Raw genomic sequence first — 18,946 nt, 5'->3', positions numbered from 1 at the left:
TGTTTAATTAGGCGTGAGCACAGGTGGAGCGTAACATGTATTTATGCAACATTAAACCTCCCCGCGTTTGGCGCTGTGTTATTCTTATTTACGTGTAAGTAAAGCCAGGATCAGTGTTGCTGATACTTTTAACCTATAAAGGCAGCTTATGTAGGGGAGATCTGTGTGTCATGATTCATCATTAATTTGTAAACCCTGAACACGTTTTAATGACCACAAAATCACCAGTGGTGATATATACCTATAAAAATAATTAGTTAACACAAAAAAACCACGTTTCAGTTTTTGGTGTATTTTGAAACGTGTTTTTTTCTTCTTTTTTCGGGGGGAGACCTGGAGTGTAAAGGTGCCTGTCTCTAAACTCTGGCTCAGCTTCTGTTTTTAGCGTGGTATTTAAATAAAATAGACATGACAGTCAACAAAAAACGGTAGAGACATTTTTCATAGTTCATGTTTAAAACCAAAGTTGGTATCGATACTGTCAACATTTGGATCAATCTGCACACCTGTAACACTATCTTTAATTCAAACCTTTTGTTATTTAGCTGCCTATGATTTATTTGTTTTTGTTTTTTGTATTTACACTATGAATACTTTAAACCAGGGGTAGGCAACCTTTCTGATGACGAGTGCCATTTAAAATTTCCTCAGAAGTCAGTGTGCCATATGATTGCTTTAGCAATAAATTTAATAACGCTCTATATGAACAGTTACGCAATATATAGAACCACTTTATAGAATTATATTTGTTTGCAGATGTTGGCAGCTATCAGCGAATAGTTATCAGCTGTTTTGAAACAAAAAAATACACTTTTTATCCATAACAAGAACTCCATGACAGCAAATGAACTGTACAACAGAAAATACAAATGCTATTTATGGTCTCCTCACAACAATGATAAGAGAAATAAACTGGGCCAATATGGCATGTTTGTTAATATTCAACCCAACCCTTCAACTCATTCATGTGACCTAAAAGGTAAACCTGTTTCTCCATCACCTGTTCAGCTCTGATGATTCAGTAAGGACATCTCCTGGTTTCATCTTCATGTTTCCCTCTCACCAGATAACCAAACCGACATCATGACCAGCAGGTTTTACAGCTGTGGCTCCAGCAAACATCAGCTAAATTCTAACAACACCTGATCAAACTTAAACGTGCTGCTGTTGTTTAGCGCGACATCCGGCGGTTTCCTCTTTTTGGCGCAAAGTAGGCGATAAACAAACAAGAGAGAAAAGCCGATCAGCTGATCATTGATCAGTTTCATGATTGAAGTAGCAACAGCAGAGAGAGGGGAGAGAATGAGAGAAGAGGCAGCTGTGCGGAGTAACAGAATAAATCCACCTTTGTGTCTTTTTCCATTCTAGCTGAAGTACGGGACAAACTGTGTCCCTTCTCAGCTCAACACCAAACACGTAATTTAGGTAATTTACTGACGGTTGGCAACTCTACTAACCTTATGAATAAAATAAAGTTCACTATCAGTAACATCAAAGCACAAACCCAGCTGTATAGAAACTCTGTCATGCTAGCTCAGGCAGTACGAGTTATTGTAACTGACTGTAAAAAGTCAGCATAACAAAAATAAACTCCACCTAAACTTGGTTTATATCTGACCCAGATAGACTGCAGGTCATAACTTCTTACCTGAAGTTCAGTTCACCTGACACTCGGACCGGGGCCGCCTCGGGTCTCTCCTCTTGCCTCCCCTTTCTCTCATCCACCTGCTGGCCTCCACCACTTATTAATGTTACTGAATCTGTGGAAGCTCCGCCATAGCCACCACCAAACAACTGAGTTAGTTTTTTACACACCGACCAGCATCTGGCCAATCCACCACTTTCATTGTTTATACGGTTACAAAAAATAAATAAATAAAAATCATCAGGCCACAGACCGTATGCCCGATGGCCAGTCCACCCTTCGGGTGTCAACTGTGGCACGCGTGCCTCGGGTTGCCGACCCCTGCTTTAGACACTTCACACAACACATCTTCTCTAAAGAAAAACTTGAAAAATTAACATGTTGCTAGTTTACCCTAAAAAAAAAATCGGCGTTATTTTAGCAAGTCGAAATTTTGAGAAACCTAACTTAAACTTTTCAGAAATAAGCTAATCATTTCAATTTCAATCAATTTGTTTTTTGTTTTTTTTTGCTTCATTAATTATTTGTTATTTCAGCTACTAAACAAGCGGTTCCCATTTCAGGTATTTCAGAAGTGGTGGTGGGGGTGTAAGTTTCTTTAAAGGCGGACTCCCCCATATGTACCTCACAGTGGTTTGATCCACTGCCTGCCATTCCCTAACTCCTTAAGTTTGCAAACTGTAAACAAAGGTTGTGTGACACGCTGTTATTATAACGCTCAGTAAAATTAAACGTAGCTACCGTTGGAACCACACAACATTTTACTAGCTTCGTTACGTCACCGATAGGTCCTGTGCTTTAATGTAGATACTTCATTAGTATGGGACTATGTATTTGTGGAAAGAGGCAGGCACATTAAAATTTGTAAATTTGTTATAAGTTATTGAATTTAGATTCTTTTTTGGGGGGGTGGGGGGGGGGGTGGGGGGTGATATTTTGATAAATCTGATATCAAACAATTACAACATTATTTAACTTCCATCCAACCCGACCCTGTCCCAGTAGTCATAGGTAAGATGTGCATGTCATAGCCACCCCTATGGTGGATGTGACATGCGTGTTTAGACTGCGGGAGCTCACACAGACTCGAGGAGAATGTGCAAACTTCACACAGTCAGGCCTCAGCTGAAACCCAGAATCTTCTGCACTATTCCATTTAATTCAATCTAAAGGAATTTCCCAATTATTTTAACAGTTTCACATTTCAAATGCTCTCAAAATACCAAGATTTTGTTTAGCTAAAAATTATTTTTTATGTAAAATGCATTTTAAAATGATTAATTAGTTCCTACTTTGTGAAAGTCAAAAACGTGAATGAGATTCCTTCCCCCCCCCCCCCCCAGCAATGGAAAACATTTCCAAGACTTCATTTGTTGGCATGGGACACTGAAAGGCCTCATTTGTGCCTGCAGATAAAACATGTCACTGATTTTGTGATGAACATCCTCAAAGCTTTTCCCTGAGGATTAACCGGATCCTGCCAAATGTATAATTGTGGGTGTGGTGGGCTCATCATTGTGAAAACCTACAGAGGGATCTGAAAGCACATGGAGTTAAGTAAACGCAGACAAGCCCCAGTGAAATGGCTCCACGCTCTAGAACTGCTGGGTAAACTACATCAATCTGAATCCATATGTCAGAATGCAGCAGGCTGCAGACTGATGTATCACAGCAGCCTGTGTGAAAAGGAAAGGTGGGGGGTAAAAAAAAGAAAAGCATAAATAACCCGTAAGGATATATTTTCACCGGCAGGTCAAAAGTAGCCTGCTTTTCTTTGTTGGCCCCTGGTGGTGACTTTCTATACTACCATTACCCCCAATTACAGCACCAACACTGAACTCTGGAGACACTTTTTTTAAAAATGTTTTATTTCCCCCCCCCCCAAAAAGGTTACACAACATTCAGAATCCTTTTAACTCAACATTTGTTAATGTTTCATTATTACAAAGGTAGATGCCCACTGTGACACGGTGCTACCACAGTAGCACACCATTATGCAGGTCTTTAGGAAAACAACGCCAAAGGGCAGCATTTTTGTCATACTAAAAATCAAATAGAGATTAAAAATATATAGCCATCTATTTTAAGGAACAGATTGTTGTACAAGATTCACGCTCTCACACTGCTATAGCGAGCCACAGGAGAAGTACAAATCCACAAAGTGAGGACCACACTAGCAGACAGAACGTCCCCTTTGGAATAATCATACTTTCGCACAGCCCATCGAAGGAAACCGTACGCAGCCTATGCAAAAAAATGCTGGTGTTTAAATTTACAAAAGACAATATCTCTCAAGTTAATTGCATTTTGGTTTAAAACGTACATGTCACACACTTCTAACAAGTTTTTGATCTCAATTTCAGAAATGTGCACGTGTGCAATATGGATAAGTATGTTTGAGAACAGCACGTCTTCACTAAGGTACTGGAGTTTTCCTTTTATTTGTGCTGCGTTTAAACGTGTAAAATTGTACAGGATCCATCTCAGAGGGTGGAAGGTGCTCGTTTGCTCCATTCTCTGAACACTGGTAGCGAGCGCACCTGCTTTTAACAAGAAGACCAGACAGCATGGATTTGAGGAGAACCAATTCAAGAAATCAAGGCACATCTATTCACATAAGGCTGATCCTTCATTTTATCAACACTTTTACCCATTCAACCGCGAGCCCTAAATGTAGACAAAACAACAACAATAAAACCCCCAGAAGTCCTAAAAACAGAGGGATTGTGTAAAGGTCATCTGAACTGCCATCTCTTTGCACGGAGTGTTTCAAACATTTGGGAAAACTTTGGTTTTTGCACAAATGTGGGGATGGACAGCCATCTAGCTCATCCAGAGGAAGAAGTCAGTTACAGTAGCTTAGCATAAAATTCACAATCAGAAACATGGCTGCCTGGTTTTACCTCTGCACAAGCACACCTTGATTTCATACACTTTGGCTTTCTGTATTCATGAACTTTAGAGGTATTAGGAGGCAGGTTCCTTTCTAACCGGTGGAAAGAGTAAAGCTACCCTCGTGTCTAGTTTTTATCCTAAGCTAACCGGCTGCTGGCTTTAAACTGAGAGGACAGAGCAGATCTTACATGAGCCTCGGCAAGAAAGCAAATTCCCAAAATATCAAACTACCACTTTAATCAGAGTTTGTGAGTAAAATTGATCAATTCATTAAAGGATTTGCATTTAAAAAAAAAAAAAAAAAAAGCTTCCTGCTTATCTTTTGCAAAGCATTCATCGGCTGATAAGAGCAGTATAAAGAATGTGAGTAAAACGGCAGTTGTTTTGATCCCATAGCTGCCCCACTTTACAAAGCCAACATGTCCACTGTGCTGGGATACAACAATCATACGCTGGAATACAAAAGGCCATGTAGAGTTTCCAAACGCGTTTACTGCAGCAACATCTGTTTGACACATCTGTCAAACAGTGCAAAAGTGCGTGTTTCAATGATGTGAAATAACCAAGAAGAAGGAAAACGATTTAACAAAGACAAATGGAATGTGGGAGGTTTTTTTTTTTCGTTTTTGCATTATTTTCATTTACAGTTCTCAAAGTTCGAAAAGCAGCGAGAATAGCATTAAAGAGGGAAGAAAGCTCCTGTAGTTTCTCTGTAAATTTGACATGTCCTGTCAAATGGAGCCGAAAAGGAATGATTAGTGCTCTTCCAGCCAAGATGGACTGTCCTCGCCTGGCATTTTCAACTTGATGTGGAACTGCTTGAGTGTCTGTTCCAGCTGCTGTTGATTTCCAGCATAGTATGCAGCGATGGCATTGTGGAACAGGATGAGCTGATTATGCAGAACTTTCACCTGAGACAAGAGGAGCAAAAAAGCGACACAATTAGCTGAAAGTTAACACGTGGGCAGTGATATGTAGAGCGAGCTAGCACCTAACCAACCTTGTTCTCCTCCAGGAACTTCAGCTTAACGGAGACGTCGTTTCGCATCCTCTCGTATTTCTCGCGGTAGGTCTGGAACTGCTGCTGAGACACCTCGATCTTCGGCACGGTGTTGGCGTCACGCGGCCCCAGATTCAGCTCCTCCAGATCTGTACGGTATGCATCATACTCAACCCTAGGAGTGTTTAAATATATAAACCGCATCAGAAAAACGCAAACTGCGTCAACTGAATCAACAATAATTTTTGTACAAAAATAAATAAATAAATAAATAGATAAAAAAGTTTTACATTAGTGCATCGTAAATTTATTATTAAATATTGCCCTGATGTAAAAGCTGTCCTTGAGTCTGTTTTTCCGCAACCTCAACAACCTGAATCTCCGGCAGCAGCTTAAACACAATTCAATTTGTCCACAATTAAAACTGTTCAATTTAATTAAAATGGTAATTCATCAAATTAAACACAACAACTTATATGTCTGAACTTTAGAGAAAGACGTTTCCGTGGGCATCCAGCCAAAGCCTTGTGTCTCACAATTAAATAAAAGTCTGTTTGGTGCAGAAGTAGAACTAAGCCTGTGTGCACATTACCTTGCAGCTTCATACTGTTTGATATTGATCATGGTGTCTTCGATTGTTTTGTCCACGAGCGTGTTCACACTGGAGATGAAGAAGTTGATGGCAGCCAGCAGCGTCTCTCCGTTTTTGGACAACAGCTTTTGGGTTTCAGCGTTGTATCCAAACTCCTCCTGAAAAGAACAGGCACAATTATTTGTGTTTATTGCACCAAATTAAAATTTAAACACACGGGTTTAAGCTGTGACCTTCCACAAATTTAATTGACTAACACACAAACTTATTTTGAAAAATGCAGACTTAAGGCATCGTGAAAGTTCAATTAACTTAAAGTTCAGCATTACACAATGCAATAAAGAGCTCTGATTTCACTTTTTTCAAATGACCCCAAACTGCAGCCTCTAAAGATGAATTATCACCACCATAACTAAATACAACAAGCTTCACGCATTCACCAACTTAGGTTTCCACGCCGCCCACGCGGCGGTGCGGCAATAACCCTCAGCCTTTTAGGGCTGAGGGGTAAAAGCTAAATTCAGCTGTGGCAAACTGCTGGCAAACAACCAACTTCTTTGCTACCGATTTCAACCAGTGACTGAAAGCAACCTGAAAAAAGAAGCACTGGTTTCAGTCGAGGGAATACACATTGTTCCCTAGCAACCAGTGTATCACATCTAATAATGGTGGACAACTCTTAACCTCCCAGGACAGGGGTGTCAAACTCAAATACACAGTGGGCCAAAATTCAAAACTGGAACAAAGTCGCGGGATAACGTTAATATTTATTGAAATATATTTATTCCTCCAGATATAAGAATGAATCTTTTCTTATGGACTCAAACACGTTTTGCTGAAAACCTGAATATGGAACAAGCAAAGCTTAATACTAAACAATATATATATTAGCTGTATAATACCAGTAGGCCAGCTCTAATAGTAATTTGGTATGGCTTCGCGGGCCAAATGTAATTAGGCTGCCCAAATTTGGCCCGCGGGCCAGAGTTTGACACCTATGTCCTAGGACCTGGCATCCACATATTTGGACATCACATTTTGGGTTATTTAGACCAAAATACTCAATTTTGCTCCACAAGCACCTGATATCCACTTATGAGGACATTATACTGCTACTGTTCTATCGAAATTTTAAACAAATATCCTCACATGTGGCTCTCATTTTTCTTAGAAACAAAAATATAGGTTTAAAAAAAAACCAAAAAAAAAAAACCTGGTAATTCTTTGTTTTTACTTTCATCTGGTCCCAATATGCCCAAATATCGAAGAGAAACTAAAAATGCATGCCGTGGAAGAGTTTGGGTCTTAGGAGGTTAACTAATGTGTGCATGCTGTCACATAAGATTCCTCTAAATACTAGAAAGTAAAACAACAAATATGACCTAAAAGAATAAAACCTCTCTTTGTTAACTTAGTCTCTAATGCAGCGGACATTTGATGTGTTTTTGTACTTCTGCACAAAAGGACATAAGAGGATAATGGCTGATCAAGGTCTATAGAAAATAAATAAATGAATGAATGAATAAATAAATATTTCAAGAAAGCAACAGTACTGCTGCAGAAAACCTTTACTGCCCACTGCTACTGTTTACTTCTAACTGGATCTCTAATCATCAGAGCTTCAAACTTCATACAAAAAAATGGCATGAAAATTAAAGGCTACTCAGTTCATATCAGGTCTGACGCTGTCCCATAGCGTTCTGAAAGAGACCAGATCAAAGTGAAATGGGATCCAATCTTGCCGATCAAGTTTTCTGATCAGTGTTTTATAAGCTGCAGATTCAACAATACAAAACAGACGCAGCAGGATAGGAGGAGCAAGCAGAAAAACATATTAATGGCTTTCCTGCCTCACTGAAGACATGCAAATTACAGCGCCAATGCAACATAGACAGGTTGTGCTGCTGTAACGTCACAGAAGGACTTATTGTGATGTCAGTAAAATATGGCTCTAGATGATCTATATCTCACTCATAGCAGATATTCATTTAAAAAAAAACAAATTAATTAAAATCACACACGCAAAACCAATCTGCTTGTGTACTGAAAGCATCTTTAAAATTAAACTCATAACCTCTGGACAAGGTTATATGTTGAGCATGAGCTGCTATGGTGATCTAGACACTCTGAAGCAGAACCACCTTCACGACACTGAAAATTTTGGCTTCATGTTTGACATACCTCAAAAACCCAAAGAAAGCTCAGAGCCCTCAGACGGATCACAAGCCAATAGCTTCTGTAGGATTTTTTTTTTTTTTTTTTTTTAAACTGTATTAAATCCAGTCTGGCGGTTTTCAGATTTTATGGGGACTCACGTGGAGTTCCGGTGTCTTGAGGCTGAGGTCGGCGAAGGCATCTCCCAGCTGCCTCTGTGTCTGCATGATCTGGGAGAGCTGACTGGCCAGCATCTGAGCCAGCTTGATCACATGCTGGTACTTTCTCTTGTTGTCACGGAGGACTTCGATTTGGGCCTCTAGCTCCAGGTCCACGGTCCGCGAGCCGCGACCCAGCTTTTCTGACAGGATCTGCCGGGTACACTGTGGAGGACAGGAGGATTGTTGAAACAAAACAAGCAAATAATAGAGAAACAGAAATTTAAACATAAGAACAGGGACAGCTGGGAGTTTCTACTTAAGAGTGGAGTCACAATAACGTCTAAAGTGACAGAATGTCGATCACTCTCCTAACATCCCAGTTTACAAATGGAAGAAGAAGAAGCAGGAGGTTAGAAAAAGGACATAATAATAAATCAATTAAAGAGAGGTTTACTTTATATGTGTTGATGCTCCACTTCCTCACTAAGTCCAGTTTTTCCATCGCTGGATTCTTTAAGTCTTCTGAAAGCACCACCGCTCCGCTCTTTGGCTGTGCTGTCATCGAGCCTGGAGAGTTGAAAGTTATTCACTTAGCAAAGTGATATCTATGAACAGCCCAGCTGAAATTAACTCTACAGCATTAAAATATTGTAAATGACAGGAGCTTCATTTTGTTTTGGGTCTAGAGAAATGCTGAAAGATACGGAGCTCCAGAGCTGATGAAACTGTAGAAGGTGGTCATCATCTGAAGGTAAAAAAAAAGGTCAGCTACAGTAGCTTTAAGTGATAGTTTTAAAATCAAATGTCAAAGCAGTGAAGAACGTTTTGATTTATTCCATTTTCTCTCATCTGACCGCCTTTCAAAAACATGATGGCAGCTTTGAGGCTCCATAAAGACATGCCGGGTGCCACATTACGCGAGGACAAAGGCTGCATGCAGGAAAACCCACTGAGATTAAATTTGCAGGCAGTTTTTTTCTCCAAGCCAAGCAAATGTAAAGGTATCAAGAAGTTAAATCTAGACATTCTGACATGTAGACCTCAGTAAAAGGACTCTAAAGGGTATTTAAATGCTCACCGATTGCCAGTGCAAAGCATAACACTACTTATGTTAGCCTGGTCTTATGCAAAGGCAAAGTTTGAAGAGCCAACAAACAGGAAGGGAGAGGAAAGGTTTGATTTGCAACGAAGCACAGCCTGTAGGAATAAAGAGCAGGTAAGGACCTGGTGAGAACCAAAGGCGGTAAAGTAGATTGTGGTTAATTTTGCGTAGAAAATGGTGTTGCTTCATCTGATTCATACACCATCGCTTCGAGGTACCTTTCTCAGCCTGACTATCGCTGGAAGAGCGCGCCAGGCGGCTGGCAACAGCCGAGCTGGGAGCTACAGGTGACACGGGAGATGCGGGCAGGCTTGCTGACCCTGGGAGATAGAGTTATCATTAGTGCGTTACCTTTTTTCCAGCACAAGTATAAGGGGGACTTTCTCACTGGTGTTTATTTCCTGTGCCCCCCCCCCCCCCCCCAAGCTCACGTGCTTGTGAACAAAAGCCTACCTCAGCCAGTGTAAATAACATGGAAAATAGCCATGGCAACATGGCGGTGAATGGGCTCTAGCAGCTCTACGCACTATGGGGAGATTTTTATTTGCATTTGTAACAAGGACATGATGATAAAACGCAGACGGGGCGATACGATGTGAAGATCACAGCAAACTCATTAAATTCAATTAGATGTCCAGCTTTAGAAATTCAAATTTCTACCTTTTATATTTCAGAGAGATTAAAAAAAAAAACAAAAACAAAAGTGGGGCAGTGGGAACATGGACAGATGGGTGGTTTGTAAACTCAGAATGTTGCAAATAAAATCCAATAATGTAACAAGCTGACAAAGCCTGACAACACACTGACAGAGATGCTGCTTCATAAAACCTCTGAATAGTGAGGAAACTGTCCACAAAGCAACAGGCGTAAAACTGGGGAGAGTACGGCTCACCTTTGTATGGTCCTGATTCAATGATGCCCTCCGTGGTTGAGGCAAAGTTGCTTGATGTGACACAAGTCTCTGAAAGGTTTATGGCCCCTGGGCCACTGGGATAAGAGTCCTACGGGAGGAAACAAAACAAAGATAAAATAGTTTAAGTAGACCTGACAGACACAAACATAAAAACATATCTGGACTTGATTTCTTAGGGACTGGAAGCTTCCTTCTGTAGTCTGAAACCTACAGTTATCCCCTGATAACAGTTTAGCTCTCTCTAAGCATCTTTTAGTTGCCTTCCTGACAAGCAAGCAGAACAGGAAGTCTTTGCGTGGAAGCTACAGATGATTGGTGGGTGTCCCCAAAGGCTTAATCAGAAGAAGGTCTTATGGGTGCGCACATTAACAACTGATTTAGTGAAGCTAAATTTATGAGTCACTTTTGAAATACAGCTATGGTCGAGAAGAGAGAAAACCTCCACTGTGGTTTATCAAGCTGTTTAAATCTTTTATACCATCTAAAGTTTTAATGTAATATATTTTTGCCCACTAACAGTGCAGACACACAGGGTGGCACGCAACAATTTGTGAAACATTCACCACTCCTAACAAATTAACCTCACACTCAAGAAAGCTCGAACAGCCGTGCCTAGGATCAATTCATCTCGTTCAGCACTGAATCGTTGTGTTTAAGTTCAGGAGAGTTATGACCATGTGGTCACCAGCAACCATGACCATAAAAAAACAAACAAACAAAAAAAACAAACAAACAAACATGGAGCGTTATGGTTTTCCTGTCACCATTACACATATTGAGGCCTTCCTAAAGCGAGAGCCAATCAAAAGGACCACTCCCTCCATGACTATCACCATCTACACCACAAGTCTCCAGCTCCAATCCTCAAGAGCTACTGTGCTGCAGCTTTTAGATGCATCCTTGTTCCAGCAGACCTGAATCAAGTGAATGGCTCATTACCAGGACTTTGCCAAACTTGATGGCATGCTGAAGAGGTAATTCAACCATTTGATTCAGCTGTCAAGGACAGTAGCTCTCGAAGACTGGAGCTGGAGACCCCTGATCTACACTATAGGTATATGAAGCCATATGGTGCGACCTGACATGCACCTCCCCAGATATCTGGCTATCCCGCTTAATACTTGTCACACACTAACAAAGGACTTGGCCACTTGTGTAGACGCTGCAGGCTCTACATTGATTTATCACAGCAGGATTCAAGTGGCATGGAACACATGTATCAAACGTTTTTATCATTTTACGAATAAGTAATATAAGAATATTTATTTCATTCCTCCATTCACATTCAAGTTAAATCAAGTCAGATGAAACCAGGTAAGAACCTTCCGGTAATTTATCAGTTCCTGCCTCAGCAAGTTATTTTATCAGGATTAAACATTTTAAAGTTCCACACATGCTTGTGGACTCTAAACACTTTGTTACTGAACTCACTCGTTAGTCACTCATTCTTGTGTCACACTGACTAAAAAAAAATAAAATTGTTAAACTTGGTCATATTATATGTGAAAAAGAAGATTAGCTGGGGTATTTTCTGCTCGCTCATGGGCTTGTCAATCATAAGTTATTAGCCAATGACGAAGTGGTTTCACTGCCAGACCCGCCCCATCTCGCCACATCTGATGTCTCGCGACCAAGACGGTAACTGAGAAAACACTCGTTTGAGGTTTCAAAACAGAACTTCAGAGAACCGCAGGTGACATGACGGTAGCTATGTCCATGTTTTATACTGTCTGTGAGCTGAACAGACTTGGCAGTGTGACTGTGAGCTATAAGGAGCAATCAGCTGGAACCACTGCCAACTCTCAGACTGATGAGAAAGAAATGTGTCTGGGGTCTGTATGTGATTGGTGGAAAGTGCTTTTCTTTACTGTACCATTACATCACTGCTTGACTGCCTTAAATTAATTTACCCTCAAACATCTGCCACTTAGAGCTGCTCCAAAGTGTACAGTTGATGCTCTTTTTTAGAAATCGTGGCAAACTAAATATCAGTTGTTAAAAATAGCAAATACATCCCTTTATACAAGTTTCCCTTGTTTTGTGACACATACTCTTCATAGATATTTGCACAGTTTTTAAGGTTTAATGAAACTAAGCTCATCTCTTACCCTGCTGAATACAGACTCGGGGCTCTGTTCTAGTTCTCCATTGCTGGTGACGGGGATCTCCGCCGCTGTGCTTCTGTGGGACTCCTCGGCCATTGTGCTCTCCTGCAATAAGGATGGTTAAATGAAGCAGGTTATTTCTCAAGGAAAAAAAGAGGAGACTGGATATCATAGACTGTAAATAAGAGAGGCATCGTCGAGGGCTTAAAATTAAGCTAGTGCTGAGGAGCTGCGTCCTTCAAATGGGCAGCAGGGGGCGACTCATCATCTGGTTGAAAATAAGTTTAATATACAGAAGTCAATAGGAAGAAAAAAAAAATCCCCCTATTTCTCACTGGATTTATAATTTTAAGTAAACATCTTCCAAGTGCGTTATAGTCTAAATGGCCAACAGCATGTTCATTTTGTGATTGTATGTACTCATAGCCAAGATCCAAGAACACAGCAGTTGTTGCAGGTTATATAGTTGTAAGAGTTTCAAGTGAAGTTTAGTGGGGTTTTTTCTGTAACTTAAGCACTTTTGTTCACATTCAGTGACATATAAATAACAATTTGACTATTAAACTGCTTTTTTAATATTTAACCTCAACAAATACTTAACATGGTCAGTTTGACTATTCTACATTAACATACCTAAACCATGCTGCATCACCACGACACTGATCAACCCATCCTCCTCTCACAGTTTTCTTCACTGATTATCAAGACAGGATGAAAAGATTTCATTTACGATTAGATTTAAGATCGTTGCTTTGATTGATTTCAGCACCGATCAGGATATGAAGTTTTTGTGCAACAACAACCGGCATCAGCTTTCCACACTCCCCTATTTCACAACATTACTTCTTAAAGCTACACAGAATAGAATGCATCATCAGTGGCCTTCCACATCTCCTAATATCTGCCACTGCAATGCCTTAAACAGACAATACCCAAATTTTGTGGCTATGTCCACGTGAGCATTAGCTCACCCTATCCAGCCGGAATAAGCATCGAACAAAACTCAATTCTCACAATAATCATGTGGCAGTCCTCATTTTATTCGCCATGAAAAATAGAAATCGTAGCCTTAATCATGATGCAGTGACACATTGGCTTGTTTAGCTCAACCTCGGAGCAAACCGCAGGGTGGAGACAGTTTATGGCCACATCACTTTGGTTTAAGCTATAATAATCTGCCTGCAGTTGGAGGATGAAGATACAGCTGTGCTAGTTTTAGTACTTTTTTATGGCCTAATCACTGTGGACCTGAAAACTGGGACACTGACCTAATCACTATGACATTCTGTATGGAAGCTTTTATGAGGCCTGTGAATGTTAGTGTGTGGGGGAAAAAAGCATTTAAAGTGAGGTGTTTTTATAATCAGTACAGGGGAATTTGCATCTTTGAGCAAGATATTTTATTTATGAATCTTGACCCCTTTCTAAATAATGCAAGTAGTATCCAGATCAGCTGGTAAGAGGAGCCGGTTCCTGTCTTAACAGGCTGAGTGGTTTCACTGTGAGAACACAACGGTAAGTTTATATTGACCCCTACAGCATTTTCCCTCTCATCAACCCACACACACAATACTTCACAATAAGAAAGGGAATGTTTGGTACATTTATCAAAAAATATAACACTGAAATATCCCATGACAGGGTATCTGGGAGCCACTATAGCCTCAACACTATTTGAAAGTCATCCTACAAACTTGGCACGTGTTTTTGGACACACAGCCATTTTCAGGTCTCTTCAGAGATTCTGGTCTGGACTCTAGCTAGGTCGCAACAGCCAAAGCCACTCCTGTGTTTTCTCACCAGGGCATTGTGTTCATGAAATATAAACTTTGAACACAGCCTGAGATCCTGAGAAATAAATTCAATCCAGGCTTGCACTACATTATCTGCATACATCTGCAAGGGCCTGTTGCTTCAAAGTATTCCCACAGCATGATGCCGCCACCACCACGTTTCAGCATAGGGGTCGTAATAATGAGGTGGTGGTCAGTGTCAGGTTTTTCTCCACACACGTCTTTAGGAATTGTGGGTAGATATTTCCCTCTTTGGTTCCTCAGGACAGAGGATTTTGCTTCTCCTTGTTAAGATCTGCTTACCGGTATGCGTCTCCCAGCAGGCTCGATCGGTGACTGCTACACCATTTTCCCCCCTCTATTCGAACGTCGTTCACAATGGACCAAAACAGACTAGACTGGATTCTTGGATACCTGTTCGACTGAGGCCCTCTGTCTATAATTACTTCTTTTGACCCGTTTTTACAAAGACTCTTGGTGTTTCCAAACTTCTTCTGTTTGAGAATGATAGAACCCAACATCCTCTGCACACCTTCTGCCCTCAGGTCTGTGCTTTGACACAATCATAACCAAAGGACTAGTGCCAACTGTCTGAACTTCATGGCTCAGGTTTCACTCTAACATATACCATCACCTGTGAGAACTTCCAGCTCTAATTATGACTTGTGAATTCGACTGCAGCTTGTAATGCAACTAAATAAGATATACTGGAAGCTGCAGTGAGCCATTTTTACTTACAACAGCTATGGTGTGTAAACCACTTTATACCATTTTCAAATACTTTGCAAAGCCATAGATTTGGCATTTTGCTTTGATCACATTTTGTCTCAAGGGGAACACTTGATGTAAAATAGTTTAGTGTGTTTGAGTGAATGGAAATCAAAATAGTTGATCAAAAACAGAATCGTCTGCTTCACTTATTGATCCACAGTATAACACATTAAAAACAGGATGGGATGGGCGATAAAGACACTGCTTTGCTGGCTGCACCATGTGATTGGCACATTAATACTTAAAGGCCATAGGAAACCTGCAGGCAGGCAGGCAGCACAGATAAGCACTGCTCTGCTTATCCAACTACCAGCTGCAGGTAAGACTGGCTCCACTCAGGTTCAAACCATTTGCCTGAAAAAGGTACATCTCCCATAACAAACAGAGAACAAGAACATGTGTAAATAAATTTGCTGACTAGTTCTGTTATTGGTGCTTTTAGCAGCAAATTCTAGCTGTCCATGCATCCATATTAATGACTCTTTTTATCCAAAAAATCCCAACAAAAACCCCCAAAACAAAACATAAAGAGACGATTCACAGAACAACAAATTATCAGGGGCCTTGAGGCAAAAATGATCACACCCACAGTCTGCAGAAAAACTGGCTAACAGTGTTATTCCACTGGCTGCAAATGAGTCAGGCGTGCAAATGGACAAGGTATGGCATGTCATAGGTTGCCATTCCCTACGGTTCAGTAACCTGGATTCAGATCAAGATGATGTAAGAGGGAGGGATGGATAATAACAATAAGCTTACTGTCCAATTAGCTGTGTCAGCTAATGGCGTCTTGCAAACTACAGATGAACGTGACACATTAGCGTTGCGCAATGTTGTGCTCAAACTGCAAACAAAAACACCCCACCACCAAAAAAATAAATAAGCAAAACCTGAAATGTGTCTACGTCAAAAGTATGCAGGGTGACTAAAGGAAAATGGGAAGAACAATTAAAATTTCTGATATGAAATTCTTGGGATGCCACATTCAATGCTGGTGCTGAGCCTGAAACTGAACACAAAACAACAACCTAAGGAGTCACATTCCAGAAACAATAAATGTGGGATTGCCTGTGAACGTTCAGTCAGGACTCCAAATCTCTCTAGCCAACCATGTGACCGGCATGTGCAGAACTCAAGAGATGTAAGAATGCCCAACTTAGCAAAAAAAGTGGAGGAAACTGTGTCATTCGCACATTAACCTTCAGTTAACAGTTAATCTAAATAAGGCAAAATATGCATAGATTCATACTTACCAGCCAGCAGGGGATAACCATGACAAATCAGCACTTTGTAACACATGTATATTTGCAATAATACAAAGTAATAAACAGAAATTCATTTCTTTTCTTAGCAATCACTTTGCTGTAAGCCAAAAGAGCAGAGTGCACGAGGCTTTGATGATCCTCAAACACATTACAAAGCAACACTTGGTAACTAGTGAGAAAACCAAGCGCACCACCAACAGAGAGAAAACCAGCTAATTTGTAGCTCCTGCAAAGCAAGTGGAAGATGAAACAAAGCAAACGTAAAAAGAGGGAAACAAACACAATCACTCTACACAATAACGCAGTTTCTTGTTTTGGATTACTTCTAATAAAGCTCCGCAACAATATTTAACCTGATTATATAGGAAGAATACCGCCACCGCAACAGCAAATCAAGGACAAAATGGCAACATGAGCGAGAGCAGAGAGGAAGTGCCAGGACAGGTCGATTGTTCAGAGTGAAGGTAAATGTCACCTTTGTTTCAGTGTGAGTATCTCCGCTTTCCTGTGGTGTTTCAGCCGTTTCAATGCTGCGTTTCGTCTCGTGTCCCCTATCGGCTACACGACCAGACGCCAAAGTCTCGCTCTGAATGCCCTCATCATGTGGCTTCTGTCCCTTCCTGTTACTGCTTTCTGCATTCTCTTCATCACTGTTAATGTCAATGTCGTACATCACATCGTCCTCCCTGACACTGCTGCTGTCTACGCTCTCCTGCTTTAACTCCTTGCTCAAACTCTCCTCTGCTTTGCCATCCTCCTCACAATCCATCTGAGGCTCCTCGGATGAGGTCTTCCCCGACTCTGCCTCAAGACTAACTTCAGACATACCTGGAAACAGACAGACAGGCAAGTATGAAAAAGTCCCACGAAGCTGGCTGACTGCTTATAGTGCCCCTACTAACAAAGGGAAATTAGTTAACTGCTGCTTGTAAGGTATTTTAGGACTTCTCATGGTCTTCTTTGTGTATCTGTATCTCACTGAGTGATTACTTTTTATTAAATACGACACCAGGGAATCACAATAACGGTTTCCTAACTTTATACAAAGTCATGTTTTTGTACAAAGTAAGAATCGTTTAAATTCACATTGTTTAAACGAGTAGTGGGATTTGAGGCTGCACAATACATACTCTGGGCCACGCCTACAGCACATCCATGTACTATACTTCCTTATCTGCCCCAGTCCAGACCTCTGAATAGTCTGCCTATCAGGCACATGTAAAGACCAATTGTAATTGTGGTGTATGTCCTACAGTTCCAGCACATTAATGTGTCTATCGAATGGCCATGTTTGAACTTTGAGTCGAATGCATGTGAGAGGCACAAACTGGGGTTCTGTTATTGATGAAAGCACTTGCACAACAGGAAAGTGAAGTGGCTCACATATAGACACCATTTTTAAACTACACTCAGGAGCAGCTGTGTAATCCAATCCCTAACCAGAACTCACAACAGGATTTTACAGTTCTATTTATTATTTATTCTAAGGTAAATTTCGATTGAATTTTACCTTGCATTTTAAAGCGTACCTGTAAAACTACAGGTACGTCTACAGGCTGTTAGCTGTCACCTGTGATACTGGAGCAACTACCTCCGACATTAGAGAACTGTTGGATAATTTCCAGATTTTCAGCTCTCTGCCGGAAACAAAGTGCACCTTTCACATAATGTTAACCGCGTCAGGTTTATAGCCTTTATGACATTGTGGAAATCGACGTGGATGCTGCTAGTACTACCCGGAACAGAGTCGAGTTTATCAAGGTTACCTGTTGAAGTGCAGTCACGTGACTTGCTGCAAGGCTGTTCACAAGTGATTAAAAAAAACAAACTTGCCAGACCAAATATATAATGCAGCTAATTCATTTCATTTATTGAGATTGCAACATAATAAAAGTGATAAGTATGCATCAACCAAACCGTTCCCTAGCTTTACCCGCTAGTCGGTTAGCTCTGAGCTGCCCACTAATTTGACTTAACGTGAATCTATCGCAGCTGTTGACGTGTAGTTAGCTAGCGTTAAGTAGCTAACAAGCCGACAGGCAGCTAAGGAAAAACTTCCAATGAAAGCACTTAAAGTTGACAGTGTCTTCAAGCTTCGCTGGATGTGCACATCCGTGCAACAATTAAACAGGGAAGAAGAAAACTTTAGTTCACGTTACCTGTGTGCGGATGCGGCTAACTGTTTTAGCTGTGCCCCGTTAGCCGTTGTAGATGCTTATTGAAATCCTCAGCACCGGGCCGCACTGGATGTTTTAGCGCAAAGGGCTGTTAACGCAGACGGTGCATATAGATGTACTAGCAGTTTATCATCGGCTGTCTTTCGCTCCCGGCAAAGACGCCAGACTCGCTGTTTGACTGCCCGGAAAGACTGTTCCACTCTGCTGGGCCTCTGCTGTCAGCTGAAGCAAACTACACCATTTGCGGGATGCGCTCTCCCCCTGCTGTTAAAATGTGTTGTTTGCAGTTTGTGTCGGATGCTTGTAATACGTTTATTATCTATTTTAGATCCGAGTACAGACATATAATCTAAGGCAAAAGGATAAGATAAGA

The 18,946-nt window shown here is 40.9% G+C and overlaps 1 protein-coding gene across 3 annotated transcripts; it reads right to left on the bottom strand.

Annotated features, from left to right (window-relative positions):
• Positions 1-4,760: 4,760 nt before the first annotated feature.
• Positions 4,761-18,776, bottom strand: arfip1 (ADP-ribosylation factor interacting protein 1 (arfaptin 1)). 3 transcript variants are annotated; one of them, XM_026171504.2, is made up of 10 exons: positions 18,556-18,776; positions 16,872-17,224; positions 12,571-12,672; positions 10,442-10,550; positions 9,768-9,869; positions 8,902-9,014; positions 8,448-8,669; positions 6,133-6,290; positions 5,541-5,715; positions 4,761-5,451 (listed from the first exon to the last, which is right to left on the bottom strand). In XM_026171504.2, the coding sequence occupies exons 2-10, from the start codon at positions 17,220-17,222 to the stop codon at positions 5,296-5,298; spliced, it is 1,488 nt and encodes a 495-aa protein (XP_026027289.1). In that variant the 5' UTR covers positions 17,223-17,224; positions 18,556-18,776; the 3' UTR covers positions 4,761-5,295. The 3 variants fall into 3 exon arrangements, with proteins under 3 accessions (XP_026027289.1, XP_026027287.1, XP_080159193.1); XM_026171502.2 differs by lacking the exon at positions 9,768-9,869; XM_080303067.1 differs by lacking the exon at positions 16,872-17,224.
• Between the last annotated feature and the right edge of the window lie 170 nt (positions 18,777-18,946).

This window comes from Astatotilapia calliptera, chromosome 6, assembly GCF_964374335.1.
Source record: "Astatotilapia calliptera chromosome 6, fAstCal68.1, whole genome shotgun sequence".
In the NCBI taxonomy this organism is placed as follows: domain Eukaryota; kingdom Metazoa; phylum Chordata; class Actinopteri; order Cichliformes; family Cichlidae; genus Astatotilapia; species Astatotilapia calliptera.
This window is presented reverse-complemented; position numbering and strand designations above follow the sequence as displayed.

Excerpts from the sequence above, each read along its gene's own strand:
- arfip1 (XM_026171504.2), bottom strand. The coding sequence starts at position 17,222 with ATGTCTGAAGTTAGTCTTGAGGCAGAGTCGGGGAAGACCTCATCCGAG. Across the intron at positions 9,870-10,441 it reads TGAATCAGGACCATACAAAG|GGTCAGCAAGCCTGCCCGCA; the intron begins GTGAGCCGTACT and ends TCTATCTCCCAG. Across the intron at positions 9,015-9,767 it reads CGATAGTCAGGCTGAGAAAG|GCTCGATGACAGCACAGCCA; the intron begins GTACCTCGAAGC and ends TCAACTCTCCAG.